General features: G+C 28.7%; 1 protein-coding gene across 1 annotated transcript; it reads right to left on the bottom strand.

The window, feature by feature from the left end:
- Nucleotides 1–9,852: 9,852 nt before the first annotated feature.
- Nucleotides 9,853–13,036, bottom strand: LOC124837100 (abscisic acid 8'-hydroxylase CYP707A2-like). The gene is made up of 7 exons (XM_047312382.2): nt 12,364–13,036; nt 11,956–12,271; nt 11,362–11,748; nt 10,937–11,111; nt 10,712–10,818; nt 10,510–10,628; nt 9,853–10,419 (listed from the first exon to the last, which is right to left on the bottom strand). The coding sequence occupies exons 1-7, from the start codon at nt 12,564–12,566 to the stop codon at nt 10,323–10,325; spliced, it is 1,404 nt and encodes a 467-aa protein (XP_047168338.1). The 5' UTR covers nt 12,567–13,036; the 3' UTR covers nt 9,853–10,322.
- Nucleotides 13,037–13,277: the final 241 nt, after the last annotated feature.

The raw sequence follows: 13,277 nt of genomic DNA, 5'->3' as shown, positions 1-13,277 counted from the left end.
CAGCACAAATGACAGTGAACTATGATAATCAGGCGGTTCTACGTATCATATATGTAATCTAGTTTTTTATAGGACAAAACTTATTGAGGTTCACCAAAGAGAAGAAGATTGAGGTTAAGAAAAATTACAAGAAGTTGTTGTTTCTAGTACCAAGTTGACTGATGTCTTCACTAAGTCTTTGAGAACTCTCAGGATTAACTATATTTTCAACAAGCTGAATTGATATGATTTATAAGCTCCAAATTAAAGAAGAACTTTGAGAATCAAGAGCAAATAGTACAAATTCAATTATAGGAATAGATATCTTATTTAGAGAAAAACTAATATATTCTAATGCGTAAATAGAAGATATGACTTTTATGCTCCGAACTGAAGTAGAGCTTTGGGAATCAAGAGCTTATACTACACTTTTAATAATAATGTTTTTATAGGAATTTATATCTTATTTAGAGGAAAAGGAAAGTATTCTAATGTGTAATTAATATCATTTCTCAATATAAAACAGCTCTGTAATGTCATTTAGACATAACATTTTAATGATGTTTAGTCAGGCTCTAGATACCGTATGAATAAGGATATTCCATCTTTCAATCAGATATTTAGTCGTTATAATTTAAAGTAGAATAACTATCATAAATATTAACATTTTATATCAATTATATAATATGTCATAGTAATGTATCGTATTGATTAATAATATAATATTAACATTTTATATTACATATATATGGCTTTGTGAAGTGAAAACTTCTGTCAGTCTATTCGAAGTTAAGAGTATAATGCAGACGTACTAACAGGGACTGTTTCAATGAAACTAATTGTGACACTTTTTTGGCCATTTATAGTAAATGACTTTTTAAGTGAAAAGGTGGTGAGAAGATGAAATCTACACCCAACTCTTTAAAAACAGGAATGCGTGCTAATTAGATAAAAAAAGCAGTCCATTAAAAAGTTGTTAACACATATAAGAGAAGTAGGTTGGGAAGTGGCCAAACACTTTTGTTGAGGAAAAGCATAATCATATGATTCGCACCCGATTGTGACTCCTCAAGGAAGACAACAATGTCTTTTCCTGCAGAAAATGTGACAGAGAATGTGAAAATATCTCAAACCTTCTTCTCCATTCACATGCATGGCTTTATGATGACAACACGGGGCAAAATGTGGTTGTTTGGTCCTTCACCTGTAATCTTCTCCAGCACGCTTTCCAACTTCATACACGTGCAAACTTCCATGCTTTCATCATGTTTAACTCACTATGCAGTCTTAATAATTAACAAAGGTTTCCCTCTGCATTGGACCATTTACTTCTCACAGCTCCAACACTTTCTATGGCTTAAAATGCAGCAAAAAGCATGGACTTTTTTAATGCTTGAGTATTGAATTTGTAAACCTCTACTTTTCTGGCACTCATAATGCAACCGTCCCAATGTATGATATGATAGATTCCTAACGTTTGAAATAAACAATTCAATTAGGTACTTTCTTACACATATGCATCGTTTTTAAATTGCATTTAAGCTACGGTTTTATTTCCTTAATTTTTAACGAGGATAAACACAGTTGATGTGAAGGTTATGTACAAATTTCTTAGATCAAGATTTTAAAGTTTAATAATTACCAGATTTCGTTTTGTTTGATTCTTGATATTCAAGACAGACACAGCTGATGAAGTCATAACTGTCATCACTTCTACATTCACAAACACTTAATTGCTGTCAAAATCACAGTCATTGCATGATGTATATGTTGTGATGATACTTAAATCGACAATCCTCATCAATCAAACATTGTTAAAAATATTTATACAAATCCAAATCTCATATATATTAAATAAAAATAAAAATATTGAACACCATGTAATACATTATTTAGATCCATTTGAATTTCTATCAACTTTAACCTCTTACCTCTTGACCTGCACATTTATATATATAAGAAGAAGCTAAAGTAGTAACGAATTTTCTTTATAAATTATAATATATAAATGAGGTACAATTCTCATCTTACAAATTAATTTTATAGAGTTAAATTAAGTTTAAACCGTGTTAAAAATAGCTCCACGATGACAGGAACCTGACTGGAGAAAAGTACATGTTGAAATAAGAAACAAGTATATATATACGTGTGTGTTTTTTCTTCCACAGGTTTTGTTTGTCGTGCAGGATGTGAATGGGAGTGGTATATAGTTGAGATGAGTCATATTGGCATGATCAATTCAGTACATTGTACGAACTCCGAGTCCACTACTACTGCTACTCATTGATTTCACTGTGCACACCATATATATGATATCTTCTCCTACCTCTTGTCATTGTTCTAATCCATACCACCAAACAACTCTAAGAACAACAAGACAACAACTCAAACATCACTCATTGAATAATGGTAAAAAGAAAAAAAAAAGAGTTGTTTTTAGGATTTAGTAAAAATATGAAGGTTTTATATTTTGCAAAAAACTTATTCGAAATAATTTTTATTAAAAACTTATATATTGAATAATAATACTTTTATTAAATATTCATATAAAATGCTTAACATACCATTATTATTTTCTTTTATTTAAACTTTATGCTTTTCACTTTAATTTATTTTCTTCTATTATTTGATTTCCAACACAGACAAAATATGATTGTTTAAATTATAACACATGGATAACATATTATACACATGGTATGAATTCACTAATATGACAAATAAATTTCTTCCAATATTATCTAAATTTGTTTTTGTTTTTTAATTAAAAATTTCACATTATTTATGAATAATATCTAATTTTTTTGTTAGATACGAAGACATTAGTATGTATATATTTATTTAATATACATTCCATTAGTGTTTAAATTATTAAAATATTTATAATTTAATAAGTAACTTGAAATATATATATATATATATATATATATATATATATATATATATATATATATATATATAATTTTCTTATAATTTTAATTGCATATTTTTTCTTTGTGTATGATTTAATTTCATTGAATCAAATAATATATAAGTCATACATTATTCAACTTCATTTATCGTATCATATATAATTTTTTTTTCTACATGTATGTGATCTAATACAGTGGAAGTTCATTTGCAAGAATTAATAAATATTTTATTATTTTCTCAAGTATAATTCTTTAAAATTTATATAATTCTTTGAATTTTTTCTAGTTGTAATTTATATTCTAATTTATGATTTATATAATTATAATATTTTTTTTAATATTTGACTTTCTAAAAAATGATAATAGTGTTTTTAACATTAAATATTTTGATAATATTATGATTTATTTTACTGATTTATATTTTTTTTTGTAAAACTAATTAATCGATATTTGTAATAGTAAAATACTGGATATGGATACAGGTGGTATATGCATTGTCCTATGAGAATGAAAATTAGACACAATTTATATACATGCTGAATTTGAAAATAAAAATACGATGAAATTTAATGAAACTCACCCACTTCAATTGCCATCCATAATACTCACAAGTTATACAAACAATTATTTACTAAAATCCATTCTCAATATTTACAAAATAAAACAAAAAATTGGTGGCATAATTCAACGAGATTAATTTATAATAATTTCGCCAAATAAGAAGATTCTGTGGCAGAAAAAAAAAGTGTAGTCATATAAAAGTCATTAATTATGTAATATTTCAAAAAATATATAATCAAATTTATTTTAGAACGTGGATTTGATTCTTTGGTGGCATGCTTCTTCTTAAAAAAACAATATAAAAAAAAACTAAAGACTTCTACCAACAATATTGAAGACTTTTAAGTGAAAAAGATAAACATCGATATGAGTAGTAGATCTTTCTTGAAATTAAAACTATAAAATAATAGAATATAAATTTTCCAAGCAGTTCATAAAATTAATTCTTGAGACTAGCTAATTTAGTCTCTACTTTTTCTTGGTTATAAATCTAAAACACCTTCTCAGCTAACTTTTTACTATTTTAGGATTGAGTTAATATCGGGTTTCGATAATCTAATTCTAATCAGTGTCACCATTTTGAATGGAAAGAACTGAAGAAATTATTACATAGTCCCAAAATTACCTATTATTTCAACCAATTTTCATGAAATCCAAGAAATCCGGTTACAATTCTATGATATTGCTAAATTAATATTGAAATACTATTACCTAAGAAACTCTTCAACCTTAATTAACTTTTAAGCTGATGATAAAATAATTGAAAATCCAGTAGTCTTGCCCCATGTGGTGGATGTGGACTTTAAAGAAGTATTAGATCCTCCATGTCTATCTTTTCTTTATTCAAACTTGTATATGTAAATATTTATTGTGTACTTTTTTTCTCCACTTCCTTCTTTAACCTCGTGCAATTGACTTCTTTGAATTTAATTTAAATTATTTTTTGAAAATTTTCTACTAAAAAGTACATAATTACTAATTAATAGAAAAATTATAAAAATATTCTCTAGTAATCTTACCTTGAATGTATATTTCTTAACATGTAACCAGATCAATGATTTTGATAACTTCTATTGGTTAACATGTGATTCTTTGTTATTGAAAATAAAAAGATTCATTTGTAAATATCTTATATCAGTAAAAAAGTTTAACATCTTTATAAATATAATATATATAATAAATATAAATGATTACAAAAGAGTATTTATTAAAAATTCTAATTATACCTATAAGATCAATATAAACTGTAAATTTATATTTTTATATTGAAATAATACTTGTTTCAAATATATAATAAAAAATTGATTAATAATAAAATAATGATAAATAATAACTATAATATCATATTGTTAAGATTAATTATAATATGCTAATATAATTTAGATAAATATAAATTTGAATTATTTCATAATAAAAAAAACTTAATTTATCTTATTGAGTTGTGTTATTTAATATGTCTATTAAATTAAATAGAAACAATAAGATATATAATGATTGGAATTTTTTTTATCTTAAGAATATAATTTTTGAAATAAGAAATATGTTGCATGTTATATATATATATATATATATATATATATATATATATATATATATATATATATATATATATATATATATATATATATATATAAATGGTTGTAGATGTGGGATAAAAAGTAAGATGTTGTATAGCTGTCATAGATTTGAAGTGTATCTTGGGCATATCTATTGACATCCGAGAAGAACATGAAAAACAGATGTTGGACACTTGGCTTCTTCTTGCGAGAAATGCAGAGTTATGAATTAGCCTTTTTGGCTAAGATCTTAGAACTCATGCCAAAGTGGTATCAAACCTTCGAAACATCATTTGACCATTTCATCTTATTTTTTCGCTTCATTTCAATTCGATTATCATAATGTTAGGTCAATCTAAGAAGAGATTTCCTGTGGTTTATAAGAACATCAAGAACATCTAAACCAATTATATAACGGATCAATACTACTCTTTACTCAAAACCTTAAGATAATGCATTAATTGGTCTTTCACATTTATATATTGCTCTACCTTTTCATTTTTATCCAATGTAAAACTTAGACTCATACTTAAATTTTCAACATATGATGCTCTTTTCAAACTACATTGATCATGTCTCTACAACTCATCATAATATTTTTATAGGATAAATGCCTCTTGTACTTCAATAACATATTTCTCATGTACCAATTTAACTTATATTTAATAAAAATACTTAAAGTTAGAAATTTTAGAGGTGAGTTTACATTCTACATTTAGTTAAATCTAAAAGAATCGAGGACCTTATAGTTAAATCTAAAAGAATCGAGGACCTTATAACTAATGAAATTTACAAATTTATTATTTTAAGTTGAAAATAATATTAATCTTAGGAGACTGAACTTGTTAACATTATATCTTCTAATAAATAAATATATATTTATACAAAACTTTTAACTCTAAGATTGGATTAAAAAAAATTTAGAACATAGATGTAATTAAAACATTAGAATTAATGCATTTGTTCTTAAAAATAAAAGATAAATTTTTAATATCAATAATATGTATTGAAAGCAGTAGAATTAAATTCATAAAACATCTTTTAATTTGTAAGGAATTGAAGCACAAATAAAATATTTTAAAACCATGAATCTTGTGCAATATTCTTAGAACAGAGTTTTTTAGGAGTTACTTAAAAAATATGTGATATAATTAATTTAAAATAAAATAAAAGTTTATAAAAATTGTTACAAGTTAATAAGAATCATATTAAAATAATAATATACAAGAAATGTTTATCGAATACCATGGGATTGATAGTATGAGATGAATTGAACAATATGTTGCAAGAAAGATAATTATGACAAAATTATATGTAAAAGAGAATAAATATGTGATTTATTCATAAGAGATAGACTTCTCTTGATGTTCTATGAATTATAGAAATTTCATCACTTGAAAAAAACTTTTATTATGTTTTTTCTAATATTTCGAAATAAATAATAGTTTTAGCACATGGGTTAATATTACTATTTTTTTTTGTGAAAGTTATCATTCGTTAAATAATTATTAAATAATTATGTCTGATGTGATGAGTGAGACATAAATGCTCTACAACTAGTTGTTGACTTTCGTTACTAACTATGTTTGATGTGATGAGTGTGACATTTTAGACTGAAATAGGACGATAGACAAAATTCGACACTACATAACATCTTTATTTTAAACCTTTATAATGTTCTGTTTTAATAATAATAATAAAAAATAGAGAACCATTCGCACTTTTTTACAAATTATTTTGTTTCTTTGTCTCTTTAACACATCTTATCAAAATTTAATTTAAATATCGAATAATATTTCTTTCAATTTTTTAAATTACTTATGGTCGATTTTAACCTAGTTCATATAAAATAAATAAATTTTAGAATAATGGAGTGGAAAATGTAATTTATCCATCTTTTTCTAAGTTTAATTCTTTTGTTTTCTGCTAAATTTAATTAGGTTATATATATATATATATATATTCAATATGAAGTTTAAAAACTAGTTTCTTTTTACTAGCTGTATTGTTTTTTTTTAATGATGTGGTTGGTATATATCTGTTCTACATTAAAATCTTTTCCATAAAAATAAAAAACATTAAAACCATAGACCTTTTCCTATCGACAATTTATTTTATAGATTAAAATTGATTTGAGTTAAAAATGACATGTTTAAAAAATATTAAGATTCTTCAACTTATACCAACTCATGTCAGTATCACAACCTTTACTATGGACCAGTCTATGTTTATAATTTGAAAATTGCCATTTAACTATATACAATTATCAATTTAGTGTAATGTTGTTTTATTTCCCTTAATTCAGACAAATGCTTCAACCACTATACACATACCTCAACTCATTTTCTTAATACAATCTCCTTTATTTTTTTTTTCTTGAAATAATAACTTTAAAATAAATAATTAATATATCTCCAAAAATAATTAATAGCACATTAGCTTATTAGTTTTTTAAAAAGAAATTATGACCCAGCAGATTTTTGTTGACTGAATAATTGAGTCCTTGTTATTGTTCAGAAAAAATGGACACATTAATGTTCAAGTCAATTTACGTGACTATGTGGCCAGCTGAGTTGGTTGGTCTGATTTCAGTTTTTTCAAACTTATTTTTTAATATTTTTCTGTTGAAAAAAAAAAAAGAAAATTTGTCAAATGAGTTTTAAAATTTGTCTTTGAAAAACAGGTGAAGAAAAAAAGTAAAAAAGAAAGCTTTCAAACAATCTTTTTGGTTTTTTTTCACTTTTTTAAATTTAAATATAAACATCTATGAAAACATTATCCTGAAAAATATCTTTAATAAGCTTTAAAAACTATACAATTTCAAAATAATTTTGAAATTTTAAGAAAAAAACAGGTCAAGTACCACATTAATTATTTGAACAGTATTGTCTCTCTCCAAAAAAAAAGTTTGAACCATACAAATACCTTAATTTCTAATTACATATTTAGATTTTAATCTTATGGCAGCTTAACATAAAAAAAAGTAAAAAGAATTACTATTAATCAATTAATAATGATAAATATGTATGACTTTTAAAAAATAATCATTACAAAAATCAATAACCTTACCGTATAATATCAGATAGAATCATAATATATATTTAAACTAATTTCCATTATCGGTTTAAAAGTATTTTCGAAATCTTCAATTTCTTTTCTTTTATTTAGTTAGTGATTTAAGATAATTTTAATCGTGCCACTCATTAATAAAAATGACACCACTAATAATAACAATAATAATAATAATAATAATAATAATAATAATAATAATAATAATAATAATAATAATAATAATGATGATGATGGCAACTTTTTTATTAATTATTATATTATCTTTAATTATAACTCGAATATTATTACAATTACTCGATTTACTTTGGGTCTCGTTTAAAGTTTTATAAAAAAAATCAAGAAATAAAATAAATTTCTTAGGTTTAATAAAATATTTATAAAATTTTATATTTTATTTTTTTATTCCTACATCATAATAAGTGTATAATAACTAAAAAAATAAGTATAAATAACAAAAAAAATAAATAGAAAGAAAAATATTTTACAATTACGCACTAGATCAAAAAACAAATCAAGGATCCGTATTGTCCAATAATATCTCCATTTAGTTAAATTGGAGTTAGCTTACATTTTAAGTCTATTAATTATAACAATGAAGGTGGCCTTACAATGATTTATTTATTTTTGGTTATTGTATGAACTTTATTAAAAAGCATAACAAAATACGTATTCTGAATAAGGTTTTTTATATGGATGAAATGAAAAGAAAATTTGATTTAAAAAATCTGAAAATGTTGCATATAGTAGTAACGTTTATTATTTATTGCAGTGCCGTGGTTTGATTATGGAGAAACGTGAAATTCTCGATTTTGAAACCATTGACGAACAGCTAAGCGGTGGAAGTTGAAGGCCCACACAGCCTACCGTTTTATTTTTCTCAACATAAGAGGCACCAAAGTTATGTGGGAAACAAACAACACCATATAATTAACTTCCAATTATATTTCCTAAATTCAGATATTTCTTCACCAACAACAGTGTCGAATTACACGTTATAGAGAAACTAATTCATTTTTTATAAAAATCTCATTTTATAAGTCAATTTTAGGGATGGATAATATGTAAAGTAAAATGTGGACTTAGTGAAACTGTGTCAGAAAAATGAACAAATGTAGAGTTCTTTTTTGATAATTGGATACACCTGTGTCTAAATCCATGGATTTGAGATCAGGTGTGTCATCTTCAACAACTTTGAAAACACAAGTTAATTACTGCATAATTTCAGCAAGTCATAAAGGACCCTTTGTCTTGTTAGAAACGTTTCTATACTTTTCCAGCTGTGTACATGTTGTTACTGAGTGGAAGGATGTAACAGTTCTTAAATGGTGGAGTTTGAAGAACTGCATGATTCAAGAGTTTAACTGTACCAAGTGTAGTTACTACTCTGTGGTAGAAGTTTTTAGTTGTTTTGACTTTTGTGTTGGAACAGTGGAGGAGCGAAAAAGGAAATTAATTGATGGGTTACGTAGGGGAATACCAGCTAGATAATGGTTATATATATATATATATATATATGCTTAAAACGACATGTGTTAGGATCTTAGGGAACCTGACTTTGATTGAAATGAAGTACATGAAATCCGTGTTATTCAAGGTTTGAATAATTTAATGCATGCTTGCAAGATGGGACGCACGTATTTTTCTTTTATTCCAGTGCCGTGATTCTTTAGCATTTCCATATTTTTCCTCTGTTGTTTTCTCTCTTTTCTTCTCATTATTACTCATGTTTGTTTCCCTTGGGTTAATTTCTTCTGGGGTATTGCTTTTTGGAACTGTTATCAGTAGAAAAGTTTCACTTTTTATTTCGGCCTTGCGGCGATCTTATGGATACAGAAGTAATAATTAGTTGAATGGATGAATACAATAATATGGTGAGGAGTTTTGGTGATATTTGAAGGAGAAAAAATAATAAAGAAAAGAAGATAATAATAATACTATGATCTGGACCTGGCTGTGAAACCTCCTATGTACAGTTGACATCCCTGTGTTGTATGTTATTATTGCCAAGACTACCCCTTTGGGTTTCTCTTGGCCAAAAAGAAGGGAAGAGTTGTGGATCACCCTTGTTTGGTTATCCAATTGCCATACGGTCTCTGTCTTCGAACTATATATGTGGAGACTGTGGAAACCAATTCTGAGAGTTCTGAAGGCATTCGTTCTTTCCATATTTAGAAAGCTACTATGAAACCAGGATGTTGGATGTGTGATTTGTTTGAGTGATGATGATATTTAGTATCTACTACTTCTACTTCTTCTTGGGATATAGTGTGATGGGTAAACCATTTTGGGGAAGAGCAAAAGGGCCATATTGAATCCCATTCTTTGCATCCTCAACAGACCACCTGCACCATAACAATAGAAGCAACACTTTATAAACATTCTAAACCCCCTAATTTGGAATGTGAGTGAGTGAGTGACTTTGTTTTACCAACCTGAATTTTGTGGTGAGATGATGTAGGAGGACCAAAATCTCCAACTTGGCCAGTTCATTCCCTGGACAAGCGTGGATCCCACTGCCAAATGGCATAAAAGTATTGGGTTTTGGTGCAGCCTGTCAAATTATTAAACAGAATCTGTCAAGCTCTTGACTTGGTATCACACTGTTGGTGAACAGAGTTTCACAGCAATAATTACCTCAAATCTTGAGGGGTCAAATTTTTCTGGCTCCTTGAAGTTCTCTGGACTGTGGTGTATGTTCCTAAATAGAGGTAGCACTTTCCACCCTTTTGGTATGAGATACCCTGTACAAAACAAGTAGCAACACAGAATCTGTGAGCCAAACTCAGAAAAGGAAAGGAGATCTTTCTGCTATAAACTAAAAATGGCATGGCATCATATCAGATTTGGTTATTTATTGACCTTGATATTCAACGTCTTCTACTGCCTCTCTGAAAGTAAAAGACAAAATTGAAGCAACTCTTAGTGTTTCCTGAATAACCCTTGAAGTTATTGGCATCTTTTTGGTATCTTCCCAATTCAGACCCTTATCCTCTCCACTTTCTTCCTTGCTCTTCAATATGCACTCTTGTTCCTCCTGTAAAGTCCAACAATTTACAAACTGTCAGGACTAAGGGATCAAACTTTTTTAAGTAAAAGCATACACGACCATCTTCTCTCTTCTTCTAACATCATATGATTCATTGCACTTTCACTTCTTTTTCTAGTATCTCTTTCTCTTTCTGGTTGCAGATTAGATTTTGATGTGAATCATTTTTTAACAACTTTACTATTTTTATGCCCTCAAAATCGACAAAGATAAAGGATGGTAGGACCCAGACACTCACAGTAACAGCTTCTAGGACACTGGGGTTTTCACCAAGGTACTTGACAATCCACGTCAGCACACTGGCCGTGGTATCACGAGCTGCAAAAATGACGCCAATTACATTATCTGCTATCTGCTCGTCGGTGAGCCCTGCTTTCTCTCCCATGAACGAACCCAACAAGTCCTTGTAATCCTGTTTCCTCTGCCTCCTGCTAGAGATTATTTGGGCCAAGATCTGTGCAAGCTCCTTTCTCGCTTTCATCGCCTTGTGGAACAGTGTCCCCGGAACGTTAATGGGCATTGAGTTGTACCCTTGCTCCAGAGTGTAGTAGCACCGTTTCAGAGCATCTCTGTACAGAATCTCGTCTTTCCCGAAAATTGAAAGCAGGGCAACGTTGAAGGTGAACTGCAGTACACCCAAAACCGCAAACCGTAAAAATCCCATTTTTTGTTATATATTTTATATAAAAATTTAAAAATCTAACATCCAACGAGGAATTAGAAATTGGTAGCGGTGTTTCTTTTATTGTATTTGTATTAGTTATTTTCTCAAAGAAGGCGAACAGAGTAAACAGAGAGAGGCTCTGTCGTGTTTTCTGTTATGAGGGCTCACCGTTTTCATTTCAAGGAAAGTGGTGATCAAGCGGCCTCCCCAGGATTTTAAGCAATCTTGGGCAATGGATTCAATGTCTGGGACGATGTTTTTTATGGCTTCTGGCATGAAGGTGCGAAGAACAAGCCGTCTCAAGTTAGCATGGTACTCTCCTTGGTGAAAGAAGATAGCTTGTTTTCCCAACATCCTCTCTTTGCTAGCTGGGAATGTTGGCTTGAACAGCTGAGCTTTGTTGAGCACAAACTTGGCAGCCTCGGAGCTGGAAATCATCACACAGGGACATCCCAGAATGTGGGACTTGAACATAGAGCCATACCTGGATAAGAAAAAATGACATGTGTGTGAGTGAAATTTGGTGATGGTGAAGTGTTTGGAGCAGAAGAGAAGGGAAAAGTGAAAGAAATGAACCTTTTGATTTTGGAGGCAAAGAAGACATTTGGGTCTTGAGAATACATTTGAAAGGTTTCTCCTATATAAGGCCAGCCCATGGTCCCAGGTGGGAGTGGTAAGTCAGGGCGTTTGGAGACAAAGGGGTTGATGAGTGTCCTGAAGAGAAAAAGAATGAAGAGAAAGGTAACAGCAGAGAAGCATAAGATTGTGGTTAGTTCCATGTTTTATGAGTGTGATTGGTTGTAACAGGTGAAGTGAAGGATCTTAAAGAATGAGAAGAACGAGAAGAAGATGTTGTGTGAGAAAAGAAGGTGATGATTTGAGGTATTTATAGGCTGTTGAATGGAGTGGAAGCATATGAAGCAGGAAGAGGGTGGGAAGGAGGGAAAAAGAAGGGAGGCTTTCAATTACAGCTCGATTTCCACACACGGAATCTCCCTCCAGCTCATTCATGTTTTTCCTCTATTTTATTTCTCTCATCAAGAGAGAGAAACAGACAGCACGTGTCACTAGAGTGTATACTCATACATATAACACTTAGAGTTCGGTTGACCGTACATGTATCATAGATTGGTGTTTCTCTAGTAGTGTTGGAGAAGACAGAGAGAGAAAGAGAGAGTTGTTACTTAGTTAATTAATTAATCATAGGGAGATGAGATAGATAGATAGATATAACCACACAGCGTCTCTTTGGTATGACAAAAGCCAAAACTAAGGTAATCAACCTTTTCCTCTGTTACTACCATTTCCGTACAACTGGATCCTTTTAAATTCTTTATACTTTTAATGCAACTATGTTTCCCAACTCTTCATCATCATGCTATTCTTTTCTTTGGGTATTCTTACGCCAACAAAAGATTAATCCTTTCGTTTTACATTAATGGATTTCTACTTGATGTTCTTGATCAGAACATTTATCCGTAACAACGACT

The sequence above is a fragment of the Vigna umbellata genome, chromosome 10, assembly GCF_029865625.1.
Source record: "Vigna umbellata cultivar VRB3 chromosome 10, Vumbellata_1.0, whole genome shotgun sequence".
Taxonomy (NCBI): Eukaryota; Viridiplantae; Streptophyta; class Magnoliopsida; order Fabales; family Fabaceae; genus Vigna; species Vigna umbellata.
Note: the sequence above shows the minus strand (reverse complement) of the source record. Positions and strands in the feature narration are given on the sequence as shown.